The following is a 19,863-nucleotide window of genomic DNA, read 5'->3' on the forward strand; positions in this document are numbered from 1 at the left end:
TCACATCAGGTGGACCTCTATATATATATATATATATATATATATATATATATATATATATATATATGACACGTTTGGATACACCTATGTACTCTTTACTAAAATACTATACAAGTCACTGTTCTTGAGCTCTGCAAAATCTGTACTTTCTGAGTTTTATTTTATTTTAATTTATTTATTTATTGAAATTTCGCAATTTAAGTATTTCATAAATGTACTGGACCTCCAGTGAGGCAAGTAGTGTTGGCCTTCTTTAAACATGACTAGGGTGGTTTACTGAGGGGTGGTGGACCACCTAATTCAAGACCCATTTACATCCAACTGCCTTTTCTCAGTTCTAGTCAGTTGTTGTGGCAACAAGAGTATTACATCAGTTCTAGTCAGTTGTGGCAACAAGAGTATTACAGTGACTCAAAACATACTGGTAAAACTGGTACCCGTCATTTTTACATGTACCATTAAATAAATGTTTCTAAATAACTGCAGCGCATGATGTACTATGAGCGGGCCCGAACACTGCCTGTAATAATGAAACATAATGGATATGTGCGGCCCACTGTTTTTGAGTCTACGTGGTAGCGAGAATATGGTAGAAAATTTAAAATTTAAATTTAAAAAATAAAAAACAAAAAACAGTTACATGCATTTCCATGTGAATCTACAACAAGGACCCCGACACGATGCCGTCCTATTTCTGTCGGTTTGAAGTTTCGCCCTTCTACCGCTCAGAGTAGTTAGATTGGCTCTGCTCAGCCGAGAATGGAATAGCACTTCAACTTGAGTATGTGTTGATTGACCCAACCCGATTTGGGGTCAGGTTCAGTTTGAAAATGCTAATCCAATTTGAAATCAGTTCAAGAATTTTCCGTTCGGTAAGGTTGAGTTGAGAATAATTGCATGTATTTGAGGCAGGTTGGGTCAAGTTTCATGTTGTAATTCAAGTCATGTCGAGTTGCAAGTTGGGTCCAATTGATTTCAGGTCGGGTTTGTAAAAAATAAAAGGATTTAACAAGTGAAATTTTCAGTAAAGTAGTAGTAGCATTTCAGAAGTTGTGATTGATTATCAACTATTGTTTTTGGATTTCTTTTAAAAAAATAATTAGGGTCAATTTAGGTGATATTTAATTTATAACTATATATTAGACATTTCATGAGATTTATAATTGATAATAAAAATGAATTTACAATCCTTTAAATAGTGATATCAAACCTAGGAAGAAATTTTAGAATCAAACTCTAACTCAAACTCCCTGAAAAATGTGACTTACTATAAACATTAAACTTACTATTTTATCGAAGGTCATGATTTCTACTGCTTGGCCAAAAATAGTAAGTGTCGAATTTGGCATAACCATGTTATTCTCCTAATTTTTCTAAGTCTTTTTCATGTTAGGCAAAACTCCTAAAGCTCAAAGGATCAAGAGTTATGATTGAATAAAATTTATTATAAATAGTAAAAATGAAATTAAAATTGACATTCGACCATCAATCCAATGGAATCTTGCAAATCCAACATAGGCAACCTAGCATAGTGGGGTTGGTAGGCTAAAGTAGCTTCTCCTACTCCAAAATCATATACATTACATCGAATAACTCATTCCGATATGTGAGATACGCATATTTTAGGATTCTGACTGTCCTGATCACTTTCATCTTCAATCAGGCCTTCTCTGGTCCATCGTAGCCATGAAAGTGTCTGCAACCCGCTCTACATTTCGGATTTGTAAAAAGTAAAAAAGAATTAACAAGAGAACTTTTCGTAAAATAGTAATAGCATTTCAAAAGTAGTGATTGATTTTCCACCGCTTGTTTTTGGATTCCTTTTAAAAAATAGTTAGGGCCAATTTGAGCAATATTTAATTTATAACTATATATTACACATTTCATGAGATTTATATAAGAGTGCATTTGGTCACACCATAATTTTAATATATGAAATTTAATGAGATTTGGTGAAATGATCCGCACCCTAAACCATGATCTCTAATACATAATTACAATTAAATAAAATGTAATGAAATCATTTTTAAAGTGGCAGTCAAACAAGCCCCCAATATCTTAGAGCCTGGTTTATAGTCACCCGGCCACTTTCATTTTGGTGGCTGGTTCTGAGCAGCCTTGATCTGATCTTCATTGCAACCCAGGTCTTAAAATACCAATACAAAAACAAAAATATTTTTGGTGCGGTTGCAGCATATTTCATGAAAGTTAGTGCAAATTAAGCTAATTACCATGAAATATGGTGTCATTTAGTGCAACCAAACACACCTTTTACTTGGAATTGATTTTGAAATCTTGTGAAATCAGCATTTTCCTTTCTTAGGCCCCACTTAGCAGTTATTGCAGACTTTAGTTTTCTCAGTGGACCATGGCCTATTGGATAGTTAAGACTATAAATTGCAAGTACCGTAGTGCTTTTCTTTTTATATTTTGGAAGTTTGTGAGAATTAGTTTCTTACAAACCTGGCAAGAGCCATGAGCACTTGCCAAAAAAGTGACAGAGCTTTTCTACGAAGCCTATGGCCCCGTCTGGACAGCTAACGGGGTCATAGGCAACTTCCATATTGCAATATGTGGGGACCATGTACTACGATGCGTAAGTTATCTTTTCTTTTATTGTTCTTTTAATTTCTCATTTTCTTGTTTTTATATATATATATATATATATATATATATGGGTGTGTTTGGTTGTACCTAATTTCACGAGATAATATGGAATTTTGCACCAATATTAACGCAGGGATGAATGTGATAAGGTCAACTACCGTCTTCCTCAAGTTATGGATAACTACTCTAAATTTACAGAGTTTCTCTGGACTCCTTACAGAGACTTCTCGAATCCATGTCAAAAGAAAGTAAGAAAATAGAAATAAATTCTAATAAATTCAAATTTTGATTGATTGATCAAAATAAACGAATTCACAACCCTTTAAATAGGGATACCAAGCAATGAGAGAGAAATCAAAAGCAAACTATAACTAAAACTCCTTAAAATTCGTAACTTACTATAAATGGTAAATTTACTTTTATAGTAAGTGTCCTATGTGGCTTAACCACGTTATTCTCCTAATTATTCTAAGCACTTTTCATGTTGGACACGATTCCTAAAGCCCAACAGATGAAGAGTTATAATCAAACAAAAACTTACTATTTATAGTAAAAACAGAATTAAATATGGAATTCGGCCGTTGATATGATGGAATCTCGCAAATTTGACATAGGCAACCCGGGTTGGATTAAGTAGCTCGTCCTACTCCAAAATCACATATGGTACGTCGAGTAACCCATTCCGGTTTGTGAGATATGCTTGTTTTAAGGTTCTGACGGTCTTGATAACTTCTGCCTCTGATTGGGCCTTCTTTTTTCCATCTTGGACATGAAAGTGTCTGCGACCCGCTCTACATCAAATATCATGATATTTTGATAAATTGGTGTCTCCAAACACACCTAGAGCTGGCATGGGACAACTCAACTTGGCAGACTTGACTCGTCTGACTCGTTTAGACCCAACTCGATCCAACCGAGTAGGTGAGTTGATCCAAACCGAGTAAACTTCGTCCAATCTGAAATCAAACCGAGTCAAGTTCGGGTCACCCAGTAACTCGATTCAACCCGAAATCCAACTTGATCTAAAACCTGACTTGTACATTTATAAATAAATAAATAAATTTAAAAAAAGAAAAAAAACACTCATATTTGATGTTTCAAATCTGCAATGTCGTGTATTGGATGGAGATGCTGCAATTCTAGCAAGTACATCTAGGTTCTAAGTTGTAATTTTAGCCCATGGATACGTGTCGTACCCGACCTTACTCAGTGCTGACTCAACCCTACTCGATAACTATGACTGAGTTAGACTCGGTCCAGGTTAGTCCAAGCTAGACTTGAACTCGAATTGAGTCAGGCATGCTGGACTTAATACCGAGTCAAGTCAAGTTCGGGTTTGGTCTATTTTAAAATCACGTCAAGTCAAGTCAAGCCTAGCACAGTCCAAGTCAACTCGATTCCTAGCTCTAAACACACCCAACACCTTCTAAAGTATCCTTGTGATGTGTTGGAACTTTAACCTTTGAATTTAAGTCATTTTCAATGATCCAAACTGTTGATACGATTGGTCTTACTTGGAAATTGGTAGGTTGAAAACTAAAAAATCTCTTAATCATTTTTCAAAGTATTTGGTTGCACCTAATATCACGAGATATCATGGAATTTTGCACCAATAGTGTGATATCATGATATCATGATAATTGGTGCCCCAAACACACCCAAAGCCTTCTAAATGAAAATTAAAAAAACAAAATTAAAAATATTCACTTAAATACAACAGCTTAATGTGTTAGAACTTTTAATATTTGAATTTGAGTAATTTTTTATAGTCCAAACTGTTGACAGGACTATTCTCACTTTGGTAGGTGGAAGGTTGAAAATTAAAAGGTGGAGTTGAATTATTCTTCGACCTTTCAATAAATTAGCTCTTTTGCTTTGAATATTGATTGTTAGTAAAAACTTTCTGTATCATAAGAGAATTACTTAATTTAAAAGTTTTATTTTATTTTTTGCATACCTCATCTTAGGAATGCTCCCATCAATTAAATGATTTAGATGATTGAAATAAAAACTCAAATCCAACGGCTTAAGTTTTTTATTGTAAGGAAAATTATTTATGTAAAAGTACTAATATGGCATAGGTATATGAGATCCGATCCGATGAGGAGGTAGACCTAATGGTGGGCCTATCATGGCATATAAAACAATCCAATCCATTTACCAGGTGGGCCACATTTTCACAGGAAAATGTTTAGGAAGAAAATCAAGAACCAGCTATGTTTTAATCATGCACATGTGAGATCCACACCATGTGTGGACCAGCCTGAATTTTGTGACAGGAGATGCTTGGGCTGAGTGCCACAGTTCAATGTGCGGCTCAGATCTCTCACACGTATGCAATAGCTGATCCCTCTAACCTATATCCGGCTGTATGCTAACTTGTCATGTAGTCCCATCTTTCCTGCCAACAGTCCTTCTGCGTGGAGAATCTGTACCGTGCATACTACAGGCCCCATGAAATGAAGATCTCCTGGCTTATCTGATCCACATATTAGGTGGGCCAAACATGTTTTTTTAAGTCAGACCATATCCACTTATTCTAAAGGTGTGGCCCACCTAATGAATGAAATGGCCTGATTTTTATGCCAAGTTATCTTCATAGTGGGACCTAGTGTTTGATTGGATGGGATTCCTACAAAATTCTCACATTGGCGAGAAATATGGGCCTACACGACAAGTTAGCATACAACCAATGGTAGGTGATGATAACTTCTTTCAATTATTTTAGCATGGAGAAAAGGAAAGCGGATTAGATGCGGCCCCGGCCATACCAAATCCGGTGCGGCTCTGATTGTGGGCCCTACCTTGATGTATATATTGTATATCCAATCCATCTATCCGTTTTTTCAGGTCATTTTAGAGCATATGCCGAAAGGAAATGATCTAAAACTCATATGGACCATACAACAAGATACAATAGTGATTAACCATTAAAAACTTCTTGTGAGCTACGAATTTTGGATCAAGCTGATATTTGTTTTTTTTCTTCTTTTTTTTTCCTTCATCCAGCGTTTTATGATCTTATGAACATGTTGGATGGATAATAAAAATTACGATAGACATTAAAGTGGGCCATACATAGTTTTTTATGGTAGGCATTCAATCACCACTGTTTATTATGGATTGGTCCGTTAGATCTGCTTCACTCTTGGAATCATGCCCTAAAATGATATAAGAAAACTGATGGACGGTGTGGATATACAACACATATATCAAGGTGGGATCTACGGTCAGGGCTGCACCATGTTGGGTTAGGCGGGGGGCGCACCTACTCCGCTCCCGTAAAGAAGAGCAAAACGGTGGGCCCCGTAAAGTCTCCCCGTTTACCAATGTTAAGTAAACTGTGGCAACCCATCCTTTTGAATAGTGGCGTACATGTGAGACCAAACAGTGGGCCACCCCAAGGATGGATAATATGAAAATAATAAAATCTATCTAAAACCCTAGCCATCAATTTGATGGTCACGAAATGGACGGTCAAAATGAAAATGATCAGAGGTCCAACTTCAACGACCCAAATTAGATGGCTAAGATCGTCCCATGAAAGAAAATTTCTTCATTAAATGGTAGTTAACGCACAACATTGTCTCTCGAAAGATATGCGGGGAAGCTCATTGCTAGTGTCACTCGCCACGTGGATATCCCTGTGGCTCGACGTGGCCAAGCTCTGTGGGATCAACTGAGATGTATGTATTTTATCCACGCCGTCCATCCGTTTTAGCAGCTCATTTTAAGACAAGATCATATAAACGATGCAGATCCAATGGCCAAATAGACCACACCACAGAAACAGTGGGGACTGAACGCTCACCGTTGAACATGATCTTGATCCAAAACGTCTCTGGTCCATTAAGAACTAATCAACGGTGGGCGTTCAATCCCCACTGTTTTCTGTGGCGTGGTCCACCTGAGCTCTGAATCTGGTTTTATTTCTGGCGTCATGCCCTACAATAATCTGGAAAGCGGATGGACGGCGTGGATGAAACACATACATCACTCTCGGGCCACAAATCTTAGGTCACGTCGTGCCAGGAGGGTATACCTGTCGCGGCAATCCACTTCCAGAAATAAGTGGTCAGAAATGAACAGGAAAAGGATTGATGGATCAATCGGATCCGTTCATTGTGTGGGCCATATCATGGGTTATGGTTAAAAATCGGGTCCATGAGAAAATTTCAACCGTAGATTTTACTCAATTTCCATGTGTGTTATGAGCCATTTTCCATCCACGGTACGGATGACTTGATGGACGGTCAGAAATTATAAATAACCCTTCCACTTGTACCGTTGACAGAAGGATCTACCATTTTCCGGTGGTCCGATCTCTACCATATCATCATCCTAACTACCTTTTCCTATTTAAGAAAGAAGGGTACTGTAGCCATAACCGTCCAAGTGGACATACGTACTCTAATCTGGACCACTAAAATAGTGGATGGAACGATGGCTAACCATTGGATTTTAGTCATTGAATTTAGACCACTGATATCATTCCTTTTTAACTGATCATTTGGGCCCACCAAATGGACGGTGTGATAGAAGTGGTTTATTGGAAGATCTGGATGTGATGCATGAATTCCATCCGTACGAAGGATGAGTTGCCACAGCTTGGTGAGCTGTCAAAGGGCTTTTTGGAATCCAGCTCTTCTTTCCAATCTGCGAAGAGTAGGGGTTGATTATAGATTTTCAAAGGTTATTTTGGTAATTCTGAAGTCTTATAGGAAACCGTAGGATGGGAAAGAAATACTCGGGTTTTCGGTTTCGAAAAGTGGGACCTACAGTTCAATGATCCAGACCGTTGATCAGTTGGACCAAGACTTATATATCATACACAGACATTTGGTAAAAGAATCCTAACCTTTCAATTCACAGCCTAAAAATGGTCCAACACTGGGATTTCTCGAGTTTTAGGTTTGTAAAAGTGGGGCCCACAGATCAATGATCCGGACCATTGATTCATCGACCCCAGTCTTGATAGATCATACCCAGAAAAATCTTCTTAATAAAACAATCCTAACCTTTCAAACTAGTGATCGTAGAAAGAAATAGAACTACGGTGCAAATTCAACTGAAAAAAAAGGTCAATGACTGATAATTGAGTGTTCACACGGCGATCCACAAGATCAACGGTCTTGACCAGAAGCTTGAGTTGATGACGTGGATCCTGGGGCGGTGGATGGGGAGAAGTAAAAAACAAATGGAAGAGAGAAAAAGGTTGGGAGGGACGAGAACGAAAAGAAGGGAAATGGAATTGCAGGCTTTCCAGAACACAACCCCACTCGGTTCTGACACACCTCACATGCTGAGGCAGGCAGATGTGGAGCCCATCCTCCATTATCAGGCCACATGGTAACGTGAGAACACACCACACGCAGATCTGACCCACCCATTCTCTCTCTGTCTCTCTTACCATCCTCGAATAAGTCCTCTCTCTCTTCATATATCGCAATGCATTCTCTCAATGTGGTTTTCTCTTAAAACCAAGAAGAAAGCTTCTCTCTCCACAAAACATCTCTTCTTGGGTCTGCTGAAATTTGCTTGCTTGGGTGAATTTTTAGCTGTGGAATCTGATTTTGGGTAATGGGTTTTCCTTCTCTCTCTCAACTCTTTAGCTATCCTTCAGTCATTTCTCAAAAAACCCATGAATAATAACTGCATTTTTCAATTAATTGGTGGGTGTTTTGGATCTGCTCCTTTCTTGGGTTGTTTTGAAGGAAAGCACAACAAAAAGAAAATTGCTTTTTGGGTGTTGGAATATCTGCATTGTTGTTGAGGACCAGAGAAGTTTTTCTTTTTGGGTCTTGGGTTTTGATTGCAAATGATTTGAAGAATGTGAAAAAGTAACATTCTTTTTGGGCCTTGAATTGGTTGGAAAAAAGATGGTTTTGTTTTAGCTGTTGTTAGAGGAACTGAATTTCGTGTTGGGTGTTGAAATTTCTTGTGTTATGGATGATTCAAGGCCTAGGTAAGTGATTTTGGATTGGTTATCAGGTTTTGATTTCATATGATTTGGATAAGTTGAAAATTGTCATTTTTTGGGCCTCGAATTGGTTTATAAGGATGGTTTTTTAGCTGTTTATGGAAGCATTCAATGCAGTATCATTAAGAAAATCCCAAGAAAGAAGGAAATTTTTTGCTAATTATCGAAATTTCGTGTTATTTGTAATCTGAGGCCTAGAGAAGTGATTATGGATATGGGTATTTGGTTTTGATTTCATATCATTAGGAGAAGCTGAGAAAAAGGCCATTTTTGTGGGCCTAGAATTGGTTTTTAAAAATGGCTTCTTCTTCTTTTTTTTTTTTTCTTTAAGGCTGTTTGTGAAGGAATTCAATGCTGTATCATTAACCAATCCCAAGAAAAAAGAATTTCTTGTTGGAAATTCTTGTGTTATTTGGAGATATGAAGCCTCAAATAAGTGTTTTGAGATTTTCTGCTATTGGTTTTTTATTGCATATGAACTGACAAATATAAATTTCTTTTTTCCAGTAGCTGTTGTGATAGAGGAATTGAATGTTAATATCATTTAAAATTATGGGTGTAAAGGTGTTTGATTTTATTAGATAACTGAAGGATTTGTTTGGCTGATAATAGGTAATGAAAAAGCTGTCATTGCAAGATTTGAGGAGTTGCTTTGTATTTTGCTGGGATTCTTCTCATTGAGTGCTGATAAAAAGAGGCTTGAATTGTGTGGTGTGCTGTTGCAATTCTTGGAGAAAAAGGGATTGAGATTTCTATCTTTCGGGGTGTTTAAAAGTTTATTGGTTTCTCTATGGTGTGAAGATTAGAGAGTTAGGGAGATTTGTTTGTAATTGAAGCAAGAAGGCGGGATGTCCGCAAAGCTGATACAGGCGTTGACAGATGACCATCCAGATCTGCAGAAGCAGATTGGATGTATGACTGGGATCTTTCAGCTGTTTGATCGACATCATATCATCACCGGAAAGAGAATCAATGGCCACAGCCATAAGAAGATTTCTTCAGGTATATTGTAACCAGACTAGGGTTGGAATTTGAATTTGTAGATGTTGTTTTCAATATGACCTTCTCTTTCAATTATGATGATCGCGACCTTCCTGCCCAGGAATTTAGGCCTAGAGAACATGTTCTGTTGTATGGACCATTGATCTTGTGGTCCACAATTTGGATGGGCTATCTTAAAAAATTGTAGTGAATGGATGACTCCTACTATCTGATTGTAGCGAGTTTTGCTGGAGGAATGTAGACTGTTGCTCAATTTGTGAGTTAACTGTTCATTTTCTCAGGCTGCTGATTGTGTGGCCACTATATTCCAATCGCCATATCTTTCAGTATCTGGCACAACCATGTGGTAGCCTATCAAGTCGGGGGATTTGATCACCACATACAAGTGCCACATGCACAATAGCCATGTTTGTTTGCACACTCAATGGAATTTCATGATACATGTGTGTCGTAGTAGCATCCCTCTATTCTTAATTATGGAGATTTTCCTTAATCCATGAAATGCTATTTTCTGTGGTATGGATTGATCTTATTTGTAAAGAGGAATTATATGATCCTCACCCTGAGGATTAATCCAAACAACGGGGCTCCATGGTCCGGCAATCCAGACTGTTGCTCTGATGGGGTCTGCCATGGATGGTGGATGTGTGTAACATCACCCAGATTGGTGGATCCTACCAAGGCTTCATTCTGTGGTTTGTTGAATATTAAAATTCACTGTATCTTTTTTCTTACTTATGTCTGGACTGGAGGCCACTGATTGAAGGGATTAGGATTTTCCTATCTGTAAAATTTTTGGGCACATTCAATCGACAGCAGTCTATTAGATCAATGTTCTGGATCACTGAACCATGGGCACCACCATATGAACTTGGGACCCAGAAATACATACATATCCTCGCACTGAAGATGGTATATCTCCTCAGTCGTAAGAAGTACATGAAAATGGTATCCTGTTTTCTTATTTGATCTGGTTGCTTTGAAATGCCATTTTTATTTAAAACATAAAATTAGGAGATTTCTGCAATTGATCTGGGCGGGTGTAGGCACGCACCACCCACATTTCTGTATGTCTATCTTCTTCTTGAGAAGCCTGGCTGCTGTGAAGACTATCTTGTTTGTTTGAACAGTGGAAATTCTGTTTCGCCTTTTGTTTTCTTGGTTTATTGAGTTGAGCATGTTTGCACCGTTTTCCCTCTTCATGGATTTGGCTGAAGTTCGTTATCTTTGATTAGACCCATTTCAGCTGTCGATTTCATGTTATGATTTTTTGCTTCCAATCTGATTATATCAATGTTTTTTCATAGGCCATTCCCACTTGAATAACGGCAACCTTGGGACGGATGAGACTGCATGTTCCCCACAGGCCATCGTGGTAAGAACTGCTCCAGATTTCACTACTAATTGATATTAAGAAATTGGCTGGCGATCCAGGCGATAAAAGGTTCACATAGGAAAAGTCTCACTGTTTGGAGATCTTCCAATATTGTCCTGGTTATGAAAATGAATGGGCAAATAAGGGTTTCCATGGACCTCTGCGACCTAAATGCAGCCTATCCTAATGACAACTTTCCTCTGCCCATCATGGAGCTACTCATTCATAGCACTTCGGGCTACTCAACCATGCCATTGATGGACGGCTGTTCTGGATATAATCAAATTTAGATGGCCTCAGAGGATGAAAAAGCTATGGCTTTCAAAACCCCATTCAACATCCATACAAAGGCGATTCAGGAATAACCTTCTGGATTTCACACGTATGGATGGCAATGATCTCTTATCAGTGTGATTTTCACCATTCAGGCCGTCCATGGTGGGATCTACTAGATGAACTGTGAGGATCACCAAGGGATGAGGCTCATGGGCAAGCGCCCCTAGCAAATCTGTTGTGAAAGTCTGCTAGTTTTTGTTTTAATCTTTATTTCTGTTTTCATTTTTATTGACTTTGTTGAGTCGAACTCTGGAATTAAAAGACCGTGTTCTCTGATTCATATTGTAGTTTTTGAACGTTGTTGCGGTTGGGGTGTTTGTGGTTTCGTGTATATTCATAAGCACTTGGCATGTGTTTGCAGGAGAAGAGCTTGAGCAAGAATCAGATTGAGAATCAAAGAATCTCGGTCGAGTCATCCAGAGCTTCTTGCTCATCTTCATCTTGTTCTTCATCATTTTCATCTCTCGACTGTAATAGAACAGCTCAACCGGAACCCCCTTCATTTGATCGGGCCACTCTAGAGCGGTCCTTGAGGAATCCGCAGAAGTCGAAGAATTCAGATGTCGAAAGCAGACCGAATAGTGCTTATGCTCAGCCTGGGAGGGAATCCCTTGATTTGCGAGATGTTGTCAAGGACTCGATCTATAGAGAAGCTCGTGGGCTATCGGTTAGAACCTCCACCAGAGAAGAACCTGCGAATCATGTTCTGAAGCACAGAGACTCACCAAGGCCTTTACAGCTGTCCAAATCAATGGATGGAGGATCGTACGCACATGGAATCAATGGAAAATCGAGGATGCCTATGGATCTAAACGAATCGCTCCGGGTTCTTGCGAAACTTAAGGAGGCGCCATGGAATTTCAATGATGTGAGAGAGCCGCCGAGAGGGTCGTGCGAAACAAAAGATGGGTCTTTGTTTTCAGTATCAAAGGATGCTCCTCGGTTCTCTTTTGACTCGAGAGAAACTTGTAAATCCAGCGCGAAGCTCAGAGAGCTTCCGAGACTGTCGTTGGATAGCAGAGAGCGTTCCATGAGTGTTACTAACGTTGGTTCGAAATCAAACTCAATCCTGAAGGAATTGCGGAGTAATTTCGACCAAAAGAATTCTAGTTCACTGAGTCCGCAGCAAGAGTCAGGAACTCAGAAGCGGCCGCCAAGCGTTGTGGCGAAACTGATGGGCTTGGAAGCAATGCCCAATTCAAGCTCTAACGGTCAGGGACAAATAGGTTGGATGAAAACCTGCTCTGACGAAGATCGTGATATTTCTTACACCGAGAAAAACAGCAACGGCTACTTGAGATCATCGAAAATGGCTAATGAAAGCAAACAAGATCGAAGTTCACAATCCCCAAGGAGCTCCTTCAAGGACCCCATTTCACCACGCAGGAGAAGTCCTGATCCAGTAATGAAACCCATTTCTAGTACAAGATTTCCGATCGAAACTGCTCCATGGAGGCAGCAGGATTGTGGCCGGAGCCCGCAGAAAACAGCAGTTAGAAGCCGTGAAGCCCACACAAGGCCACCCACTTCCCAATCTGTGTACAGTGAGATAGAGAAAAGGCTGAAAGAGCTTGAATTTCAGCAGTCCGATAAGGATCTCAGAGCACTTAAACAGATACTAGAAGCAATGCAGGCCAAGGGGCTTTTAGAGACCAAGAAAGAAGACCAAGATTCCCACATTTCAGTTCCAAAGAATTACAATAACCTGAACCTGATTGCGATCGATCACAACCCAAGATCAGCAAACAGGCGGAACCCACCACAGATCAATCGACCTCGTTCTCCCTCAATCAAGGGGAGTAGTCCTCCGCGGGCTTTTGAGTCTCCAATAGTAATCATGAAACCAGCGAAGCTTATCAATAGATCTGGTATTCCTGCTTCCTCGGTTATTCCTTTGGACAGTTTGTCGGGTCTTCGTAGTTTTCAGAGGAACGATTCTGTTGACAGCAAAAGGGTGTCAGCCAACACCCGAACAGCTAAAGACACAACTCCTAAAGCCAATCTAAGGGAGTCTGGTGCCCGGGTTCTCGGTTCCATTGATAAGAAAACCAATGGTAAGATAGAAGAAAATGTTTCACAGAAACCTCAGATGCGGTCGGTGCATGCTTCATCTAGGTCTCAGTTGCCAACGAAAGACAACAACGGAAGCTCGACAAGGAATTCTGGCTCTGTGAGCCCGAGACTGCTGCAGAAGAAGTTTGATTCAGAGAAGAGATCTCGCCCTCCCATCCCACCATCAGATTCAGGCAAGCCTAGAAGGCAGCAACCCATCCGGCAGCAACCAGAATCAGGTTCTCCAGGTGGGCGACAGAGGCCGAAACCAGTCCATGCCCAACAGAACGAAGACCAGATGAGTGAGATCAGCAGCGAAACAAGAAAGAGTAATCAGGGGGATGAGATTTCCTTGAGATCAGATAGCAACATTAGCTTGGCATCACAGGTCGATATAGAAGTGACAAGCGCCGACCAGTCTGCAGAAATGAATTGCGTTTTCTTCCAGCAAGGCAACCGGAGTCCATCTCAGAAGGCTGTGAATACCACAGTTTCGAGCCTAAAACAAAAGGTATGCATTTTTGTTTGGGATGCGTTTGGATACTCAATGAGATCGAATTGCACTGTCAATTGAATGTAGTGGAATCAGTCATAACGAGGGACTACCCCCAAATTGCAATTAAGATTATTTCAGTTCCAACTTGAAATGCTAGAAATCGCAATTAGGGATTTGGCAGGCATCTTGAGCTAAAATGTTGCTGGCCCTCTTTTGGTCTTTTCCTTTTATACTTTTATATTGAATGTGATTCTAATTCAATTCAGTTGAAATGAGCATTTGAATGCGACGTAGTATCCATTCCTGTGGATTCTTCATTTTCTCAATTGACATGATTAATGGGTTTTTTCGTTTTCACTTGTTTAACACCCTCTCAGAAATCATCGCCAATTTTGGGTGAAGATGGTATGTCAGCAGAATTCACAACGACCGCACCTGAACAGCCGAGTCCTGTCTCCGTTCTCGATGCTTCATTTTACAGAGATGATTTGCTACCTTCTCCTGTGAAGAAAATATCAAATGCCTTCAAAGGTGAGGTTTTGAATCCTATGACATTCATCTACTTAACTAAGAAAGCATAAGAATGTCAAAAAATTACAGAATTGCTGCTTGTTTCTCACTATGTAGCTTGCATACTACATAGATGGTAATGTGCCCATGAAATTCTGGTGGATCCACCCATGCACTTGTAGTGGAAGAAGCTGGGGCAACCTATGTTCAAATACTCACCTCCATGCATACACCTGGTTGACTCGGGATTTGGTCGACTCAACTCAGTTTCGATAGGCTGCGGGTGCTGCACCCAAGCTCTAACTTCATGTGGGGGGTGGGGGGGTGGGGTTTGGATGTCTCATGACTGGTTTCTGAGTTGAATCTGAGTTGCACCCATGGTTCAAGTTATCGATATCTGATGAGTGAACTCGATTGATATGCAACACTGTTAGCATTCATTTCACTTATTCAGCATAGTGAGTTGACTCAGTTGATATGCACTACGTATCGGTTGCATTGGTGTGGACCAAGGTATTCAAAATCGGTTATGTAATGGCCGTTGCCGTTACATAACAATCATAACCGTTACACGTTACAGGGTTGAAACAGCCGTAACGGCTGTTACAAGAAAAAAAAAAAAAAAAAGGCCGTAATGGCCCCGTAATGGTCCTGTAACAGTTTTTTCAAAAAATAAAAAAAAAGGTCCGTAACGGCCGATACGGGGTCCATAACAGCCATTATGACCCATATCATAACGGAAACGGTGGTGGCCGTTTCAGCCACCATTACTGTTTTGGAACACCTTGGTGTGGACTTTGACTGAGTTGATACATTAGAAAAACATATTGTATTTAAAAAAAATTTTAAAAAAAATAAAATAAAATTATGAGGCCTAGATCCATGTTCATTTCGAACAGGGAACTGCCCTGTTTGGAACCTAGTTTGTAAATGTGGGGCCCATGGTTGGTCTATCCAAGCCATTGATCTGACAGCCCCCATCGCGGATGGACCATTTCCCCCAAAATTTCCCAAATTGGATGATCCTAGCCATTTAATCTTTGGTCTTTCCTCTGTTGAGAGCCAAGAACAGGAAGGTTAGAGTGACCAATTGAAAGGATATTCTGGGGGAATGGTCCATCCATGATGAGCCCATCAGATCAATATCTTGGATAGACCATTGGCTCCACATCCACAAACTAAGTTCCCAATAGGGAGTCAGTAAATTGCCTCTCTTATATCATTATGCATTGACCAATATTAAGCCTTGGTTGCACTACTTTAAATCCAAGTGTCTCGAGAAGGGGACCTCATTTTCTTTCACTGACGTTCTGCCCAGAAAATTGTCTGCTTGTAGTTTCATGAATCTTCTACTCGTGTCGACTCTTCGGAGTCCTGCAATTCCTAGACACACTGGATCCTGAAGAGGGGTTTTTTTTTTTTCATATTGCCATACCTACTTGTAGCCACTGGTAACTGAGGGGAGGAAGGGGTTGTTGAAATTAGGAATCTCTCTCAACCATCACAGAACTTGGGTCCTTGTACTAATGTGCAGATATTGTGTGATTTCAAGGGGATTGTCATGATGTGATATGGCCACGCATTTTGTCCCTACAACCTGCACAAAAGACAAAGTTTACTTAAATGTATCCTATACAGTGGAAAAGAAGACAGACATGGCGTTATCCGAAATAATGTTGCTGCGGTCCCCTTTTCAGGTCACCATTGCACCTGGGTCTGTTCAAGACGTGGTCCCTATCGATCGATGTGGACATGTGTCCACGTCAGTCACAATGATCCTAGGAGCAGACCCTACTTACAATCACATCTGTGTAGTTAATATTAAGTCTGTACTTAACAACTAAGGCAGTATTTAAGTCCTAGTTTGAAAACTCGAATCGACTCAATGCTAGCCAGTTGGTTTGACTCAAAGACCTAAGGCCCAACTCCACTCGATGTTTTATAATTTAATATTAGAGGTATTAGAAATACTAATATATATAGGGAAAAGGTACTACGTCCCATGAGGTCGAGCTGTGTGGGCCCCACCGTGATGCGTTTTGAACATCTACCCCATCAGTCAGATGCACCATTCCATCGTGGGCCTAGGTCTCAAAAATCAAGTCAATCCGTGACTTGTGTGGGCCACACCACATACAGAAGTGGGGAGGGGCCGTGCACCATTAAAACATTCATAATCATTTTTTGGGCACACCGAGATGTGTTTTGCAAATCCAGCCCATCCATTATGTGTTTCCCACTTGGATGAGGGTTCAGACCAAGTTTCAGCAGCATTCAAAACTCAGGTGGGCCCCACCAATTGCTTTGATATGTTTTAACGGTGTCTTCACATGATTTTAGATGGTATGGCCCACCTGAGTTCCGTATACGGCTGATTTTTGGGATATCCCATAATTCAGAGGGTACCCATCAAATGCACGGTGTTGATGGTCGACACGCATCACGGTGGGGCCCACACAGCTTGACCTCACGAATGCTTACCGTGAGGTCGAGCGCATAGTACCTTTTCCCATATATATATATATATATATATATATATATATATATATATATATATATATATATATATAGTCGTGTTGAGGAGACCGAATCATCGAGTCAACCAAATTTTATCAGTAAGCTGTTAGTAGTGGGTTCCTTTTTTTACCTTGCCTTTTATTAGTATTTAGTCATGACATGCGACTCACTGAGTGACTCAGTTTGAGTCATGGCGAGTCGTGTTGAGGAGACCAAATCATCGAGTCAACTCGATGAATCTTCCCAAATCTCTATCAAATCAGGCTCAGGACCGAGTTTCTAAGCCACTTGGCTTGAATTCTCACTGAGTTGAGTCAAATCGTCCGAGTTTCAAGTCTAGTTAGTGAGTTTTAGAAGTATGATTTAAATACTATTATTGAAGTAGTTTATTTGAGGAACTGGTAGTTCACATGCAAATATCACACCCACCTCCATGGGAGCACATGGCAAATGCAAGATTGGGAAAGCTCGTCTGGTAGGCCCCATGATGGATCAGCCATGGCCCAAAAAATCATAATTGTTGGACAATCCTAACCATTTGATCAGATGATCGTAGCCATTTGATCAGTGGAGTTTAGGTGGAAAAGGGATGGTTAGAATCTAACCATTTGACTGGATGATCATAAGCAGTCAATTGGAGATGTGGCGAGAAAATGAAGTGATAGAAAAAAAAAACAATCAATCAACAGTTCACTTTTAATGGGACCAAAACACTCAATTTTGAGTGGTCAGAATTGTCTAACCATTGTATTTCTGGGCCATGGCCCATCCAATGGGGCTGCAGATGGGTGAGCTTTACAAATTACATGTCTTGATCCTCCCTGTGGTGGTTCACCCCATGTGATATTAAGGGTGCAACTTGGGTGGTTTGGGTTGGGTTGGGTTTAGGGTCAACATGACCCAATCTGCAACCCGACCTGACCTGAATTCCCACCAACCCGACAAAAACATGTGATCATTGCCAACCGGATCTAAGCCGGTCTGAATTTTTCTTAACCTGAATTCAAATCAGGTTGGGATTTTCAAAACCAAAACCAACCTGAGAACCCTGACAACCCTACCCAAACTCAGGTTGGGTCAATCGGGTACAGGTTCACCGAGACACAAGTTGCAGCCCTTTGTGATATTGGCATTTTTGTAGTTGATATGTAATAATACCAAGAATATGCTTATTGATTCTTCTGATTTTTCTTGCTTCAGATGATGAGAATCGTGACTCGGACGACATCTCTGGTGAAGACGGCTGGAACATGGTGGGTCCTGACTTATCCAATGGCACAAAATCCAATTTCAGCTCTGAAATCGACCACAAGAAATTGGAGAACATTGAGCTCTTAGTTCAGAAGCTCAGGCGTCTGAACTCAGCCCACGACGAAGCCACCACAGATCACATTGCCTCACTGTGTGAAGATGCAAACCCAGATCACAGATACATCTCTGAAATATTACTGGCATCAGGTCTCCTACTTAAAGACCTCAGCTCTGGCCAGACGCCAATTCAGCTCCACCCATCAGGCCACCCCATCAGCCCCGACTTGTTCTATGTCCTCGAGCAAACAAAGACCAGCTGGCTCTTGAAGGCGGACCCCACCTGCGAAAACACCCTCCGGTCGAAACCCAACAAGGAGAAGCTCCACCGGAAGCTCATGTTCGATGCCATCAACGAAATTCTAGTCCGGAAGCTGGCATTGGTGGGCCCCCAGTCCGAGCCATGGATCCGAAGCGATAAACTGACAGTGGCAACACCGAGCGGGCAGCGACTGCTTAGAGAGCTTTGTTCAGAGATTGATCAGCTCCAGGCTGCTGATAGTCTGGAGAGTAGTTTGGATGAAGACGATGATGGGCTGAAATCGATCTTAAGGGAGGATGTGATGTGCCGGGGGGAGAGCTGGATGGATTTCCATAAGGAGGTGCCAGGCGTGGTGTTGGACGTTGAACGGTCGATTTTCAAGGATTTGGTTGATGAGATTGTGAATGGTGAGGCATCTAACCTGCGGGCAAGGCCGACTCGGCGACGCAGGCAGCTGTTTGCTAAGTGAATATCTTGAAATAATGTTTTTTTTCTTTTCATTTCTCATTTTTTTTCAACTTCTATTATAATATATATGTGAAAAAAAAAAAAGGTTGGAATTGTTGGCGGATGGAGCTTTTCTTATGTTTAGAGCTTTTGTACAAATATCTATTTTGTAGTGTTTAACATGCATACTCATGTTTTTAATAATAAAATACGTCAGTGACCTTTTTATTTCTTTCTTCTTATAATATCTCCATTTTACACATTGTCTTAAAACCTTGACGGGACACTGACCTGTTTTCGTGAGCCGCTGATCGTTGTGAGTCGCTCACTGACCCGTTTTCGTGAGCCGCTGATCGTTGTGAGTCGCTCACTGACCTGTTTTCGTGGGCGGTTTGGTTCAGCCACCGATCGTTATGAGTCGCCGAGTGATCAGCTTAGGCTAACCAGTCAAGACTGCTCGCCCACCCGGACTGACCTTGAAAACCCTACCCCAGCTTGGGTTGGGTCAGTCATGTCTAGGTTGACATGAACCCAAGTCACAAACCTACTGGCACCTAAATAATAATAATAATAATAATAATAATAAGATTTATCATTTCATACATAAATTGCGATTTCAATTCATATATAAGACTACATTGTATATGCGTATCACATGCACTAGAGATTCAATTAACTTTATTTGGAGTTACAAGACATTGATTTTATGGGGTGAAGTCCTTTTTCTGAACTTTCTTTTGGATTAATTCAATTGGATGGAATTCTGGATTTATTATTATTATTTTTTTTATTATTTTGCTTTTCTGTTAATGACCCAACGGATTCATAGTTGCTACCCGGTATTGGGCCCACGTGCTGATTGGACCAGATCTTATTTTTCAGTCTGACATACCAACCTGATGGATGGATTAGATTTTACAACCATGTGTCATGTTGCCATTCATGAGCTTTACTGAAAACACGTGCGCGCT

The 19,863-nt window shown here is 40.5% G+C and overlaps 1 protein-coding gene across 3 annotated transcripts; it reads left to right on the top strand.

The window, feature by feature from the left end:
* Window positions 1-7,841: 7,841 nt before the first annotated feature.
* LOC131228570 (protein LONGIFOLIA 1-like) lies at window positions 7,842-19,078 on the top strand. 3 transcript variants are annotated; one of them, XM_058224323.1, is made up of 6 exons: window positions 7,842-7,956; window positions 9,200-9,589; window positions 10,897-10,964; window positions 11,662-13,863; window positions 14,226-14,379; window positions 18,076-19,078. In XM_058224323.1, the coding sequence occupies exons 2-6, from the start codon at window positions 9,436-9,438 to the stop codon at window positions 18,912-18,914; spliced, it is 3,417 nt and encodes a 1,138-aa protein (XP_058080306.1). In that variant the 5' UTR covers window positions 7,842-7,956; window positions 9,200-9,435; the 3' UTR covers window positions 18,915-19,078. The 3 variants fall into 3 exon arrangements, with proteins under 3 accessions (XP_058080306.1, XP_058080305.1, XP_058080307.1); XM_058224322.1 differs by lacking the exon at window positions 7,842-7,956 and adding an exon at window positions 8,028-8,184; XM_058224324.1 differs by lacking the exon at window positions 7,842-7,956 and adding an exon at window positions 8,264-8,572.
* Window positions 19,079-19,863: the final 785 nt, after the last annotated feature.

This window comes from Magnolia sinica, chromosome 16 (genome assembly GCF_029962835.1).
Source record: "Magnolia sinica isolate HGM2019 chromosome 16, MsV1, whole genome shotgun sequence".
Taxonomy (NCBI): Eukaryota; Viridiplantae; Streptophyta; class Magnoliopsida; order Magnoliales; family Magnoliaceae; genus Magnolia; species Magnolia sinica.